This window comes from Prosopis cineraria, unplaced genomic scaffold, assembly GCF_029017545.1.
Source record: "Prosopis cineraria cultivar Desert tree isolate PC_DT_omini unplaced genomic scaffold, ASM2901754v1 PC6, whole genome shotgun sequence".
NCBI lineage: Eukaryota > Viridiplantae > Streptophyta > Magnoliopsida > Fabales > Fabaceae > Prosopis > Prosopis cineraria.
The window spans coordinates 19,080,329-19,098,017 of NW_026555337.1; the positions used below are offsets into that span (position 1 = coordinate 19,080,329).

The window sequence follows — 17,689 nt, forward strand, 5'->3', positions numbered from 1 at the left end:
CATAAAGGGACTAGTTAAGTCACTAACATTATCTCAAAGTTCTATAATGACTTACCAACATAAGTTAAATAATTGACAAGTCATGGTCTAAAATTTACAAGTAATGTTATGGAAATTAGGGTCAGATAACTTCACATGTAATGTTAAGGATTTAACGAGTATTGTAAAGGATTTAACAAATAATGTTGTACATTTAACATATTTCCAATTGTCATACCAATAACAACTATATGAATCATATTATGAATTTAACTAGTCAATTATTTAACTTGTCAGCTGTATAAAATTCATAATTGACTTGTCAATTATTCATTATTGCTAACAATAATGAAATTCCTAACGTTAACAATTAAATTTAGGAATTTAATATAAGCAATATTAGAAATTTTACAAACAAGGTTAAATGCTAAAATAACAAGTTTCCTCCTGGCATTATTCAAGTCCTGTAATGTGATTCATATAGTTGTTTTTGGTATGATAGTTGACAATATTGTTAAATGCGTAACATATTAAATCGCAAACAATGCTTTCTAAATTTGTTACACTACATGTGAATTTATTAGACCCCAATTAAATTTTTAACTGGTTAAATTGTATGAGACCTCAATTTCCATAACATTGCTTGTAAATTTTAGACCATGACTTCTCAGTTATTTAACTTGTGTTGGTAAATAATTACAGGACTTTGAGATAATGTTAGTGATTTAACCAGTCCTTTTATGAATTTAACAAGTAATGTTAGTGATTTAGCTAGTCATGTTAGTGATAGAACAAGGAGTGTTATGAATTTGAGAAAATTAAAGTTAGGAATTTAACAAGTCTTGATAGTGATATTTAAGATATTTTTACACCTTGAGATTCTTTCTCATATTTCTCAGTACATGTAATTACATACTAAAATAGGTTAAAAAATTAACAAGTAATGTTACAATTTTAATATGTCATGTTAGTGGAAAACAAGGCTTGTTAGCTAGGAATTTAACAATTAATATTAAGAATTTTACAAACAAGGTTGAATGCTAAAATAACAGCACTTGTGTAGTTCATATTGTCAAGCATCCGGGCATATTTAGTTTGGAAAAACTACAATTGTGTTTTAGCAATATGAGAACGAATGTGCATTAGCAATATGTACGAAGAAACATGTTTGGAAAAGTGGTTCTTTCTTCCATTTTCATGCTCCTACTCATAGCCTCATACACAGTTTTCAATGGCGACATCAATGTTCAATCTCGTTTCTCCTTGCCGTTAAATTCTTCGTCTCCATATCCAGTGCTTGACCTGCCTCTTTAGATCCACATGTACAATCTTTCTCACTGATACAATGTCAGGATGCTTGATAGGAATAATTCAGCTGAAACTCTATCATTGTCCAGGATTGACCGCCACATCTGATGAATTCTTGGCTGAGAAAGCTTCCCTGAGCATCGGTTCTTTCATATGTTTTTCTTGCATTTAAATATCAAGGACAGTAATTCGTTTCATTGCAAAATTTAATTTTATTTTGGTCCTCAAAACATGCAATGTTATTGTAAGGAGATCTTTATTTTACCGGATAGCTTAACCATTGAATCATTAAATCTATTATGGTAGATAAGAAAAAAAGATAATTAAAAAATCTACCACAGTAGAAAATGTTCTTCTCAAAATTTGAAAAACTATTCATGCTATAAAAGTTTAACTCAAAACATTAACCATAATAGAAAAAGGCTTAACCATGCATTCAAAGCATTTATCATGGTTAAAAATGATTAATCTTGACTTCAACAATTATCCATGATAAAACAGAGTTTGACTTACTTTTAGAAAAACTATCATGTATAAAAGAATTTTCTTTGAGTCAATCACAAGAAAAAACCATAAAAAGAAAAGTCCAAACCCACCAATATGGTTAACAAAAAAACAAATCCACAACTTTTAGCTATTAATGCTATCTTAAGTGTTCACAACAAATAGGCTTAGGACAATTAAAGCCCAAATCATTTGGCAACCATAAAGCTTGATTCCCATTCTCAAATCACTTCTCATGAATATACCTTTCACAATCCAAAATATCATTATATTCAAATATCTCAATACATGTGGATCCACATAAACAACCACATTGGTTTCTAAGGCCTCCAACTAACCACCAACTGGCAATCCCAACAAAATATCAAAGTATATGTGCATGAGCCCTAAATGTGGCAACTAATAGTAATTCAACACATAAACAAAAAAGGAGGCAATACAAATTAATGTAAGAGTAAGCCTCTGAAACCTTCTTTGATGGATCACCATATGAATTTTCATCTATAAATTGTTAAGCAACCATGGGGTAAGACAATGTCACAGTAACGAGTAGTCATACCAACCATACACACTAATATGTGCCCATAAGGTGCCAAGTGGGATAGTTATAAGATATTTAACTATTCAATCAATCATCATATGCCATGTATACCAATCATACATATCACAATGCTAGGCCTATAACCACCTTTATATCCTCTTTATTTCTTATGGCAGAACCAATGGGCTAAGTCAATATTCATATTACTAGTTGCTTCATCAATTAAGTAGTGCGAGTTGGCCAAGCTCACAAGACATATGATTGAACCATGGGCTTTGTCCTTCAAACAAAAAGTCTTATTATTTTTGTAAAAATTTTGGCAGGACTCCTTCTGTTAATAGGACCCCCTGGAAAACTCTACCATAAAATTCTCAAACATAAATCACTCTAACTAGGAGCTCTGCTCCTTCTAATCAACAGACAAAATGTATAACAAAATAAGGACTCTAATTATAGTTTATGTAGAGCACCTAATCATATTTTTGATGACATAATACATAAATTTTATATTTACATCAATAAGAAATATTTATAGAACAAATCTCCACCTAACTCAGCAAAAATCCATCATTGGTAAGCAAAATGTACAGCATTAGCTATGCTATTTGAGACCAAAATACTTTTCAGTGAATAATGTCCTAACCATAAAATTTTACAAGATAAAAATAAATAATTTACAATAGTTATAAAAATTAAAGATAAAGCAATTTTGTCATGCTTCAATACTAAGGGTATGATTAGCATGGAAGATGAGGTGAACTCATATTCCATAAGCCTTGATTGACTAAAGTTTAAGCTAAAATATCAATACATGTAAGTTATATATTAATAATAGTTTGGAAGGTTTAAATGTTTTATAAAAATTTCAGCAATGTCTCCTCTATAATTTAGACCTCCTAAAATTTTTACAATAATAACAAAACCTGCCAACCAAACTAGTAAGGAGACTAGCTCCATTCTAGCAATTTACATAATAACAAAATAAGAATAGGACCTAACTATGGTATATGTGAAGCACTAAGTTATGGTTACAAAATACAATAAATAGTTTTACCAAAACACTAATGGCAATATGGCTCCACTTTTTGTTCTCCTAGAGTTGCAGGGTCAACTACACTATCTGAGACCAAATAAATTTCCAATAAGTAGCATTATAGTCAAAATTATAATAAAGGAAAACTGAAAAAAGTAAAATAATAAATAATAAATTTAACTTCAAATGACTTAATGAAGGAACAAATTATATTATTAAGCTAGAAATAAAAAATAATTTTTTTAATAATATAATCATGAAATTAAACAATGCTAATAAAATCATATATATATATACTAAAATTTTTTCACTGCTCATAAAATATAAAGATTTCCAATAATAGTGTAGTTTGATAAAGTACTTTCAAAAAATTACTAGAGAAATGATAAATCTTAATTTAAAATTTAGGAGGGCTTTGTCAGAATGAATAACAAGCGTGAAAACACAGTCACAAGGTAAGTAACTAGTCAAGCATAGACACACAGTTTACAAGGATAAATAACCAATAAGCACAACTTAAAGCCATGAAATAATCAAACGTGGCTATAAGCCACGAAACAAGCGCGGCAAAGGCCATGAAACAAGTATGAGTACAATGCTCATGAATACCTATCCCTCCGTTCCACGTGCATTGGCTTGCTCACGAGACTAACACCTTCTATAAGCACTCTGCTAGCTAGGTGTATCATGGCACGCTAAGGGCTAATAGAATCGTCATTAATATCTAGTGTTTTGAACTTAGTCCGTCGTTAGTACCCTGCTAGCATGTATGGAACACAAAAATAGTTTCAAAATCTTCAATAGCAAATAATATCCAACTATCATCTGAATATTTTATCCTTTTCTTCATACACAAATCATTGCAATAAATTTTTTATATCAATATAGAATTAAAGAAATAAGTTGCTGTGAGAAATAATACTAGTTGTCATATATCTGTTTCAATCATTGCTTGTCAATAATATAAATCCTTAGTAATATTAACATGTGTTCGTAAATAAAATAGTTATTAGAAGGATAAGATTAACAAGAATACTTTTACAACTTAAAAAGAAATACTAATAATAATAAAAGAAATTTAATTAAAAGGCTTTTATAAATATGCTACCAGAATTTGATTTGAAGCGCTACCCACTCACTTGAGTTTTCAAAAGATTATAGTCAAACTCTCTCAATTTCTTGCTTACTCCAATGATGTCCCAATTTAATCTAACACATAACCCAATAATTCTCATGTCATTATAATTTTTTTCTTTTTATAATAATCAATCTAAATTAATATTTAAGCTTCTTTGACAATTTTTTAAATTCCTCATTAACCTCTTAAACTCTCATTGAACTCACCAATAACTTTTATCATGTAGATCAATCATACTTGGCATCATTCCATTTCAACCATCAACATAACCTTTATTCCAACTTAACAAAAATCTTAATTATTATATAGTCTAATAATTTCACTTTTGGTGCTACACACTTTTTAATGAGCAATTCAATCTTACAAATTGTGTCAGAAAAACATATACTTCCTCAAGTAATATTTATAATTTATTTAAGTTTTACTGTAAAATTTAATAAGCCTTATTTTCACCCACAAATCTTTCAATTATATTAACAATTACTATGAGGACATGCACCATTACTAAATCATGAGGCAAGCATCCAGACAAAACCAACAATTTCCATCTTCTAGTGTCCTTGCCAATCTTAGCTCGGCATATACTAATATAGTATCCAATCCAAACAACACCTAGATGTTCCTACAACCTTAAGACAACAATATGGAGAAACAGAGCACTCTTCCGTCCAATGAAGAAAGAAGGGTAAATCGCACAGCACAATAAAACCCATACTCACGGAAGAAGAAGAATCAACATCTTACCTCAACCAATGCACAGTAGCAGCTGACACACACACAACTCACGGATAGCATGAAGAAAGAGAAAAGGGCTTCAACCCAACTGTCTAAGAGAAGGAGACGGAGCAGATTTCATGGACAAAAAAAAAAAAAAAGAAGAAGCAAATATTAAGCTTTCATCACACATGGATGTTCAGTAAGTGAGGAGGAAGGAAAAGGAAATCTATTTTCCTACTCACCACCGAAAGCTCGTGACGGAGAAGAATGACAAAAAGTTGTAAACATCTCCCTCCACTGTGACAGACGAACCTAGACAGAGAAGAGGAAGAAGGTGACAGCGGTTACAATAGGCTGATAGCAAGGAAAAAAGTCGCGTATTACGCACCTCACTTAACTCCGACTAACCACGTTGACGGGGAAAAAAACTCAGCAACTCAACTTCACGGTGCCGGGCAAACGAAGATGACGACGACAGCAGTAGACAAGGCAACAACGAGAATCCCATGTTTACAGCGAGCTAGGGATGTTGATAAGAGCCAGAGAAAATAACCGACTATGAGGATCCATCTATAGAGTGTATAATGGCGGTGGGAGAGAGAGAGAGAGAGAAAAAATGACGATTACGATGCTCTGTGGAAATAGAATCAGATCAAAAGAAGCTTTGGAAAAAATTACAAAAAGAGCACAGAAAAATCATAAGGAAAGGCACAAAAATTACAATAAAGGGCACAAAATTTTCTTGTGATTCAAACCAAACTTTTACTCAGAAAAATTTAGACTTCAGATCCTGGGTTGTATCCGAAGACATGGAAAGGGATGTTTTTATGTCAGCAGCAGAAGCCCAAGCTCATGGAATTGTTGATCTTGTAGCCTACCCTTTGTTGGTCCCGAGGGACGGAGGAGGCTAGGTTAGCCGAAAGATGGTTATCGGTTCAAGGACGCAAGGTAATACAAATCAATAATTTTTATTTAATATAGCTATTTTTTTTGTGTGTAATGTGGCTTTACTACTGTCTTCTTTATTATTGATAGGAATTCTCTTGTTAAGATCCTATAAAATCGATTAAAAAAAAACCTCAGATTCATACTAAAACCACGATGATTCAATAAAATCTTTAATCTAAGTCCAAAAATTCCCTGAGTAAGAACTATTGGATCATCACTTATTCAATGAATAGAGATAATAAAAAATCCAAATAAACATTTGTCCTTTGATTAAAAAAAGGATAAGCAGCAGTTTGAAAGAATCAAAATCTTTCGATTTATTATAATTCTAACTCCTTGAAAAGATTTCTTAAGTCCGGTTGCGGGGTCTAAATATTAAGTATGAATCATAGTTCTAATACTTTAGAATCCATTTTTTTTATATATTCCGTGCTCCAGATACTAGAATAAATATTCGACGGGATAAAACCATCTCTATCAAGATGACAGACTAACTCTTTGTACTATCAATAGGATCAATTATAACAAGTCACACACTCATATTCCAGAAATACAGAAGAAAAGAAATTCCACGATTGAACTAAACTACCAAACCAAAATAGAATGGGCTAAAAATCTAAGACCCAAATGCTTCACTTTGTATTGAAAAACTAGTTAGTCGGTTCTTGTGAATCTAATTCATAGAAATTCTGTCCAGTAAAATAGAAGAATTATAAATCTCCAAAATAATAGATAGAAATATCGCAAATAAGGCCATTGCAACACACATCAAAGGAGTAGTTCCCCAACTAGGAGCTACTTTACCATATTCTGAATTCAAAGGTTTCAATAAATTCCCTACAACAGTTCATCTTGGACCAGATCTAGAACTACCCTCAACAGTTTGTGTAGCCATAAATCCTATTTTTTATTCATTGAGATCTGTTGACTTTGTATATCATTTCGCTGTAAATAAATGATCTTATCCTAGATCCATTTTGGTCTTGAAATTATATAATAATGGAAACAGCAACCCTAGTTGCCATCTCTATATCTGGTTTATTTGTAAGTTTTACAGGGTACGCCTTATATATTGCTTTTGGGCAACCCTCTCAACAATTAAGAGATCCATTCGAAGAACATGGGGACTAGTTGAAGTAAATTGGGAGGCTCATTACTTCAATTGAGATAATGAAAAATCATTTCATCTTTTTAGTTGGAACTTTAGGTGGTTCTCTAAAAAAGATAGCAAAAAAAATAATTCCTAAAGTCAAAACTAAGAGGAATGTATAAACCAATGCTTCCATGGATTTAATCATGGTTTACAATTATAGCTTTCATACCTGTTTATTTGGGATCGTCTCTTGGATAAAGAAAAAGAAAGAACAAGAGTAAAAGAAAAGGTAGCAATTCAAATCAAGATTTATCCAGTTCCCTATGTCAAATTCCAATCACAAAAAGAAAATAAAGTCCAAAAGGAACAAAATAATGTTGTATCAGACTACTTGTCTTCTTGTAGTTGGATCTCTAAGTTTTTGGAATGCTCTAAATTTTACTTGAGCATCCAAATTTAGGTCGATACCAGCAAAAACATCTCTGAACAAGGTTCTAGCACCATGCCAAATGTGTCCGAAAAAGAAGAGTAGAGCAAACGAAGCATGTCCAAAAGTAAACCAACCTCTTGGATTGTTACGAAAAACACTATCAGATTTCAAAGTAGCACAATCTAATTCAAAAATCTCACCCAATTGAGCACGTCTAGCATATTTTTTCACAGTAGCAGGATTACTATAACTGACTCTATTGAGTTCGCCACCATAAAACTCAACAGTTACACCTACTTGTTCGACACTATATTTTGATTCCGCCCTTCGAAAAGGAATATCGGCTTTAACAATTCTGTCTCCATCTACCAAAAAAACCAAAAATGTTTCAAAAAAAGTAGGCATACGATGTACAAAAAGTTCACGCCCCTCTTTATCTTTAAAGATGGGGTGTCCTAACCACCCAACAGCTATTCCATCCCTATTGTTCATTGAGCCCGCTCTAAACAATCCCCCTTTTGCCGGATTATTGCCAATGTAATCATAAAAGGCTAATTTTTTAGGAATTTTAGACCAAGCTTCTGATAAACTTTGATTTTCGGCTAGCCCAGCACCAACTCTTCGATATATTTCTTGCTGGAAGTATCCCTGATCCCATTGATAATGAGTGGGACCAAATAACTCAATTGGCATAGTTGCCAAACCATACCACATAGTTCCAGCAACAACAAAAGCTGCAAAAAAGACAGCAGCGATACTACTGGAAAGGACAGTTTCAATATTTCCCATATGTAATCCTTTGTACAGACGTTGGGGTGGACAGACACTAAGATGGAATGCTAATATGCCCAATGTCCCTGCTGCAATATGATGAGAGGCTATTCTCCCTGGAACAAAAGGATCAAAACCTTCCATACCCCATGCGGGATTTACAGATTGTACCCTTTCGGTTAGTCTATAAGGATCGGACACCCATATTCTAGGACTATACAACCCTGTTACATGAAATGCGCCAAAACCAAAACAAGCCACCCCTGAAAGAAATAAATGAATTCCAAAAATTTTAGACAAATCCAAAGAAGGTTTTCCTGTACGTTCATCACAAAAGATTTCTAGATCCTAATATACCCAATGCCAGATAGCCGCTAAAAAGCACAAGCCGAAAAACACAATATGTGCCCCGGCTACACCTTCGTAACTCCAAATACTTGGATTCGTTATAGTCCCTCCTGTGATACTCCAACCACCCCATGAATTGGTTATTCCTAAACGAGTCATAAAGGGTATAAGAAACATACCTTGTCTCCACATTGGGTCAAGAACAGGGTCAGAGGGATAAAAAATGGCTAATTCATATAGAGCCATCGAACCGGCCCAACCAGCAACCAGAGCTGTATGCATTATATGGACAGAAAGAAAACGGTCGGGATCATTTAATACGATGGTATGAACATGATACCAAGGCAAACCCATGAAAATACCTCTTATATCAACAAAAAATGGACACTATGTAACTTTATTGCACTATAAAAAACTATACTATGGACCCTCTCTTTTTAGTGGATTATCTCAGGTAAAGGATTAATATTTGTTCTAGTTTTTTAGTAATAACGGAAGAATTCTATTCGTAGGAACAAAAGAAGCAGATCTATTCTATATCCGATAAGTAAGAATACGCAATGGTGGAGGGAGGGGTTGACCGTATTTTATATGAGTGTTTATATCTTTATATCAATGAATGCAGACATATTTGTTCATCACTCAAAGAACCTATTCATAAGAATTTTCCTTTAGTCACTCAGTCTTCTTTTTCTTTTTGTATTTAGGATTTTTTTTATGAATTTATTCAATCTATAAATAAAATATGATAAAGACCAATCATTATTAAGACAATAAACCCATTGTTACATTTCCACATCAAAGCGAGATATACTACTTAATTCAATTCTTTTTTCATTTAATGCCTATTGGTGTTCCAAAAGTACCCTTTCGAAGTCCTGGAGAGGAAGATGCATCTTGGGTTGACGTATAGTATGACTTGTCAGATATATTGGGTTATATGGGATTTCCCCGTTCTCTCCCCTGATCGAGATATCCTCTCTTTCACCCCCAAAAAGATTGATTGATTGAATTAGCAAAAATTTAGAGCATGAAGTATGTAATTAGATCTTTTTTGGGAGGGATATCCAGATTAATATTAGAAATTTACACTAATTTATGGTTGGTGTGGTTGGACTAATAAAATGAAGCATCCAGGCTCTGTTTAAAAAAAACCAATTGGTAATATAATATATCTATGATTACTACTTCTATCATATATTTGTATTTGCTGGAAAACATGAAATAAATTGAAGAAAAGAAGTCGTAGCAAAAAGATGTGGTATTGGAGTATTTGTGCTATATGTGCAAATCCAAATCGGGTAGATCTTTACTCGAAGTAGAACAGAAACCTAAAAGAATTGAATTGAAGAAGCCCAATCAAAAACAAGAAAATTACATCGCGATTTGGATTCGATCTCAATGAAAACAATACATTAATGAGAAGTTAGTTCAATAAGTGTTTAGTACATTCTTTTTTTTATAATTATTATATTAAATTAGAATTATTAAATATTAATATAGAATAATCTAAATATAGATTAATATAGATAAACGGGTCAAAAGTCGTCTTTCTTGAAAAATGTAAGAAAAAGACCTTTTGTTAGAAGTTCGAAAAAGTCTGCTATGAAAAAAGAAAGAGGATTGAAATCTACACATTGATTCTTTTTCGCAATTTTTGGTGAACCGTATGCATCAAAAGATGCATGTACGGCTCCTAAGGGATAAAATCTTATCCTAATCAATCAATTTTATCGAGAAAGACTACTTTTTTTAGGCCAGGGGATTGATAGTGCGATATCAAATCAAATTATTGGCCTTATGGTATATCTCAGTATAGAGGATGATACCAAAGATTTGTATTTATCTATAAATTCTCTGGGTGGATGGATAATACTCGGAATAGCTATTTATGATATTATGCAATTTGTGTAACCAGATGTACAGACAGTATGCATAGGATTAGCTGCTTCAATGGGATCTTTTATTCTCGCAGGAGGAGAAATTACTAAACGTCTAGCATTCCCTCACGCTTGGCACCAATGAGTCTTTTATTTGAGAAAAAAAAAGAAGACTATGCCTTCGCCATATGAATATTAAGCAATAATAGCATGGCACTTCGAATTCGATATGCAAAAATTTTTCAAAACCATTCGATTATGTATCGAAAGAGTGGTATGATAAAATGGGTATTTTCGATTTTATCTGATCTATTAGGAGCCTATTTCAGCGTCACAAACTCTTTTGTTTTTACACCGGAAAGCTTTTAACAATCTTTATGTTATGAAAGAATATGAAAAAAAAAAGATTTTTTGACTTATACTTATATAACTATATATATATATAACATTTGATTTGAAAAAAAGAAAAAAAAACTTTGGGATTGCTAAATAACAGACCAAATAATAAAGCAACGGAACCATCATAGTATTTTTTAACTACTCCAAAACAAAAAAAAGGAAGGGTGGTTGTTGGATCATTTACTGATCTAGGTTGATAGACCCTCTCTATTTTTCTATTTCTTCGATGGAAGGTAAAAACCAATTCCATAGTAGAGCCGTATGCAATACGCAAAAGATGCCTGTACGGTTGTTCAATCTTTGTTTTTTATTATTCTTTATCTCTCGCCTTATCGTATGAGATAGAGGAACCTTTTTTATGTTATATCGTCAGGGTAATGATCCATCAACCTGCAAGTTCTTTTTATGAGGCACAAAGGGGAGAATTTATCCTAAAAGCGGAAGAACTACTGAAATGTGCGAAACTATCACAAGGGTTTATGTACAAAGAACGGGCAAACCTTTATGGGCTGTATCCGAAGACATGGAAAGGGATGTTTTTATGTCAGCAGCAGAAGCCCAAGCTCATGGAATTGTTGATCTTGTAGCGGTTGAATAAAAAATTAGCAGGGATTCAGCGCAAATACACAATTTGAGATTTTTTCTTCTTACCGCTTACCGGATTTAATAGAATATCTCTATTAATTAATTTATTCTATTGATAACTAGAATATAAGTAATATAGAATATAAATAAAGTAATATAGAATATAAGTAATTCATAATCATCGGGTTAGGATTGATCTAAACCAGCTCATTCTATATATGATTCAACATGCCAACTATTAAACAACTTATTAGAAACACAAGACAGCCAATCCGAAATGTCACAAAATCCCCCGCCCTTTGGGGATGCCCTCAGCGCCGAGGAACATGTACTAGGGTGTATGTGCGACTCGTTCCAATCATGGACTAAGACAAAACAGAGGAAACAAATTATTCTGGTATCAGTGATCGGTAAGGATAGAATGGAAAAACTCCATTCACTATCTTAAAACTTAAAAAAAGAATATATTAATAATAATAAATATCCTTTTATTGTGTATCAAATTTATGGTTTTCGTTGGTGCAAATCCAATCACCTCAATTTGAAATTTCAGATGAGAAAGACTTCCCCATTGGTAGCATATGCTTATCCATTAAGCAGGGGAAATTCTATTTCAAAATGAAAAAGCGAAAAGATTATGCCCTTATTCTTGCAAGAACGGACTAAGAGGGTCAGCTCCCCAGCTAATCTTCATACTTAAATACCGTTATTGTATAGTTAGCTTTTGTTGTGAAAGACTTTTTACTAGCTATTTCATGGGTAGAGCCAAAGAGTGTGAACTGTACAAGTTAATAATAGCATTGATTAAATGAGAGAAGGGGCTCCGGTGTATAGAGAGGACCTCGCCATTTAAGAAGTAACCATAAAAATGATGGAATCCACTATTTCTTTATCCATTTCTATTTAATTGTTAATTGAATATGCTTTTTTGATACCTAGTATCAATACAATTTCTTATTTCGAGGTTAAATGCTTAGAAATAAAAAGAAAAAATTGTAGTTGGGAAGGTTATAGTAGCAAAAGCAATTGGAATCTTTTATTTTATACATTGGAAAAATCTGTTTTATTATTAATCCACTATAGTAAAGTAATACACTAATACACTAATACACTAATACACTATAGTAAAGGGAAAAGAAAAGAATAACTGAAAGAAAAGAAATCAAATAGTTATTCATCAAAGTTTGATTTATTCAATGACTAGAATTAAACGAGGATATATAGCTCGGAAACGTAGGACAAAAATTCGTTTATTTACATCAAGTTTTCGAGGGGCTCATTCAAGACTTACTCGAACTATTACTCAACAGAAAATAAAAGCTTTGGTTTCGGCTCATCGGGATAGAGATGGGAAAAAAAGGGATTTTCATCGTTTGTGGATCAGTCGAATAAATGCAGTAATTCGCGAGAATCAAGATAAAGTATACTATAGTTATAGTAGTTTGATGTATAATTTGTATAAGAGGTAGTTGCTTCTTAATCATAAAATACTTTCAAAAATAACTATATTAAATAAGAATTGTCTTTATATGATTTCCAATGAGATCATAAAATAAAAATTCTTCGGAGACTGAACTCCAGGAAGGTAGAGTAGAGATTTGTATGATAAAATAGAATCATATGATAAAGTCGTCAAAATGAGCAACCATGTTCAATAAAAAAAGATTTTTTCTTCTTCACCGATTCCCTTTTTTCTTACATACAACACGATAATCAAAATTGGATTGTCGTAGTTTTCGAACAAAACATCAATCCACATTTGATTTGAGTTTCGATTGGAATTTGAATTCAATTAAAGACTAATCCTATTTTCTTTTTTTTTTGGTTTTAAGACCTGTAGTTCTAGCAGCCAACTCGCTTTTTTCAAATTGTTTTTCATTCTTAAGAAAAGATAACGAAGATAAAATACGAGCTTGTTTTATAACAATCGTAATTAATTGTTGTTGTTTTAAGGGCAATCTATTCACCCGTCTAGATAATATTTTTCCCCGTTCACTAATAAATGACTAATTAAACTCATGTTTTTATAATCAATTCATCCCCCGATTGGATCGGGGGCAAATGTCTATGAAAAGATTGCTTGGATTTAAGAAAGAGTCGCTTAGATTTATCCATATTTTGTTTATTCCTTATCCCGAGAATCCTATTTTGTAAGAAATAGGATTTGCTTTGTTTCTATTTTTTTTATTTATATTTTGAATTTTATTCTCATTTTTAATATTGATATTGAAATACCAATATTGAATAATGTTTTTAAATATATTATTTAAATATATTATATAATAAATATATGGTATTTTTAATTATATATACAAATATACAATTTCTAATTATATGTTATATATACAATCTCTTCTAGAATTTAGAACAATATGAAAAAAATATATCATTTTTCATGTTCCTTCGAGGGGTGACACACAAGTGATCCATTTTCTCTATTTCTTTATCTCCCCGTGAATCGTATGTTTGCAATAACAAGGACAGAATTTTCTCAATTCCAATCGACTAGGCGTATTGTGTTGATTCTTTTGAGTAATATATTGGGAAATACCCGTTGATTTCATATTAACACTGTTTTGAATACAACTGGTACATTCCAAAATAACCCCTATTCGGATATCTTTACCTTTGGCCATGAACCTCCTTTGTGTTTTTGATTCATTTAACTCTTCTATTTTACGATTCGAAAGGAAAAGGAACAAAAAATAAAATAATAGAAGTTGCTAACTCGAAATCCAATTATGAAGGATCTCGTTCCGATCAATAATCAATAGTCAGTATAGTATAAGTATAGTAATAATTAAGTAATACAATGATTTCTAACTATATTTAGAATCACAGTATAGTATTTCTGTTTTCATTTAAGTATCCTGTATGATATTCTTGCCCTGCCTTAGCCATTCCATTTCCATTTCTGTTCTCACCCTCTTATTTAATAGATTAATAGAAATGGAATTTATTATTAATTGAATTTTGAATTTCTTATTAATTAAATTCATCTTATTAATTAAATTCAATTGAAGCCTGGACCGAATTTTGAGTTTTACTGAGGCCAAATCCGACTTTATTCTTTCTCTTTTCTAACTTTTAAAAATCAAAAAAGAAAAAAGAAGGAGACGGGGGGATTAATCTCAGATATTTGATTGTATCTCTAATCTTCTTCACCCCTTCCCGTGTCACTAACTAGAATGAAAAAAAGGAGAATATCAATGCATCCGGGAATAAATGATTGATCTCTATCAATAGACTTGCTAAAGCACCGAACCATAGAGTACTTACCACTGGTGCCACGGAGAGATATGTTTTTAGATCTCGCATTTAAAATCCTCCTTCTTTATTTTAATTCTTATTCTTTATTGTAATTTGTAATACGTAATTACATATATGATGAGATGGTTATTTAATTAATAACGACTTGTATTTGTACGCAAAATTCTTAATTCAAATTGAAATGTATATGATTCATTAGATATTCTTTTTTTTAATAAAAAAGAGGTCCATTTCTTCTCTGCCCGAGCATTCCCTAAAAATATTCATTTTTGTTAGGCGGATTTCAGATGTATATAAGTCTTTTATTATTATTATAATATGTTATATGATATGAAACTAAAAAGAAAAAAAATGGCAGGATAATTTATATATATCAACGGAGAAAATCAAGATATGGAAAAACAAGATAAAGATTCTTTACAATGACACTGTAAACAATTGAAAGGGATGTAGCGCAGCTTGGTAGCGCGTTTGTTTTGGGTACAAAATGTCATGGGTTCAAATCCTGTCATCCCTATCCCTAACTATTACTTATCTTATGAGCAATAACAAGGGATCAATTGAGACCAATTAAAAGTAGACCATACATACTCAATAGAAATAGATGGATATTCTATCAATATATATATATGATGAGAGTTCTATATATATAGATTATGATAGTATATGCATGCAAGATGAATTTGGGTCACATAAATTGATTTATGAAAATAAAGCGCTCTTAGTTCAGTTCGGTAGAAGGCGAGTCTCCAAAACTCGATGTCATAGGTTTAAATCCTACAGAGCGTGATTCCATTTTTGTTAGATCGAGAATGATACTAAAATAATGGAATAGTAGTCTAAAGTCTTAATTTTACCTCCTGTGGATTAGGATTAAATTAAAACAAAGAAATAGGAGGTCAATAAAAAAATGTTAATTAATCAAAGGTCCAACTGATCACCACGTTGGTATTGTAAATATGCAGTTATGAATCCAGCAGCAAAGTAATAGGAATTAGACCTAGCACAATTCCAAATAGAAAAACTTCAATCATTTTTATCTGTTTGAAAGGAGAAAGGGGGAGGTAATATATATCCTTAAACATTAATCTGTATTGCCCATGATCCCAATGACCAAGAATTGAAAATTGACACGGTAAGGGAACTATAGAATATATTGAATATCCCAGAAAGATTTATTTTTATGAATTGTTCATCAATTAATTTCATAATCTCAAATCAAATAAGTCATATCTTGCTCAGACCGATAAATAGAGATGAAGTTTATAGTTAATGCTTGTAGTAGAAAATCGAAATAACTAGTTATAGTGGGCATGAAGAGCTAAATGAAATATGTTCTTTTTATACATATATTTAAAAAGCACTTCTCTAAGTTTCCCTTTTGAAAGAAAGATAGGAAAATAAAAAAAAAAATACCACTTGAAAAATACAATTGAAAGTTTTTGATTCATCAATCAATCAGTTAGACGAACAAAAATATAGTAAGATAGGTAAGAAATCCATTCATCATCTGTCACATCTACCCATCCTGTGATTCCAAATCAACAGATTCATTGAACAACTCTTAAGTTGAGTAAACTAATATAATAAGATTCTTTTATTTAAGAATAAGAACTTTCTTGTGTAATTTCATTCAATTCAAAAAAAAAAAAAAAGAAAACCCTTTTTTTCTTTGAAATTAATATAGAATCAAATCAGAAAAATATCTATTTTGATCCTTTTTTCTTTTTATTTATTAATTTGGATTATATCTAATCCATTTTTTTTAGACCAAAAGAAAAGTGACTTTGTAATGTCCTTTACTTTACTTTTTGACTTTGATTTTAACTCATTGGATTTATAGTAGGTTCCATTCTCATAATATCTCCAATGAGAAGAAAAAAGGTATCAAATCGCTTAAAACTAGGGTTCTACATTTTTTTCTCTTGCCTTATTTTAATATAAGATAAAGCTCTATCCTTGTAATTAAGTAATTAAGCCAAGAAGGAGCCTTTTGGGTGTAATACAAGAACAACAATGCGCATGCCACGAATCGAATATTGAGAAAATTCTTCTTAAAAATAAAAATGAATTTTTTTGTTATTCTTCTGCCATTAAAAAACTATCTATTACTACTATATCATTTGATGAGCCATGTGAATCGCTAAAAACATGTGAAGTGTATGGCTAATCCAATAACGAAAGTTTTGTAAGGGAACTGGAGTAGGCTACCATGAGACAAAAGATCTTCTTTCTAAAGAGATTCGATTCGGAACTATGATATGTCCAAGGTCCAATATTGAAATAATTTCAAAGGTTTTCCTTTACTTTGTCCATGTCAACAAACAATTCGAAATGCCTCGACTTTTTTAGAATAGGTCCGAGTCAAATAGCAATGATTCGAAGCACTTCTTTTTACACTATTTCGAAAACCCAAGGACTCAATCGTATGGATATGTAAAATACAGGATTTTCAATCTAGTAGGAAAAGGAGGGAAATGGATACTCAATTTCACGTGAGTAAACAAAATTCCATACTCGATCTCATAGATACATATAGAACTCTGTGGAAAGCTGTATTCAATGAAAGTCGTATGTATGGCTTGGAGGGAGATCTTTCATATCTTTCGAGACCAGGTCTTATGGCAATTGCCAAATACCTAGTTTTTTGTACACTTTTTAAAAACTTTCTAGGGGTTCATTGGACTAAAAAAGGGAAGGAAGAAGGTGAGTCAGTATGCTAATTACTCACCCTCAAATCAGCCC

The 17,689-nt window shown here is 31.8% G+C and overlaps 1 protein-coding gene, 1 non-coding gene and 1 pseudogene across 2 annotated transcripts; 2 read left to right on the forward strand and 1 right to left on the reverse strand.

Moving 5' to 3' along the window:
• Window positions 1-7,316: 7,316 nt before the first annotated feature.
• Window positions 7,317-9,179, reverse strand: LOC129313505 (photosystem II CP47 reaction center protein-like). Its single transcript, XM_054956692.1, is given in 1 exon segment — window positions 7,317-9,179. A coding segment is annotated over 1 exon segment (1,521 nt). The 5' UTR covers window positions 9,165-9,179; the 3' UTR covers window positions 7,317-7,643.
• Window positions 9,180-9,651: 472 nt separating this feature from the next.
• Window positions 9,652-11,829, forward strand: LOC129313506 (ATP-dependent Clp protease proteolytic subunit-like; annotated as a pseudogene).
• Window positions 11,830-15,387: 3,558 nt separating this feature from the next.
• TRNAP-UGG (transfer RNA proline (anticodon UGG)) lies at window positions 15,388-15,461 on the forward strand. Its single transcript has one exon. It is a non-coding gene; the product is annotated as a tRNA-Pro (tRNA).
• Window positions 15,462-17,689: the final 2,228 nt, after the last annotated feature.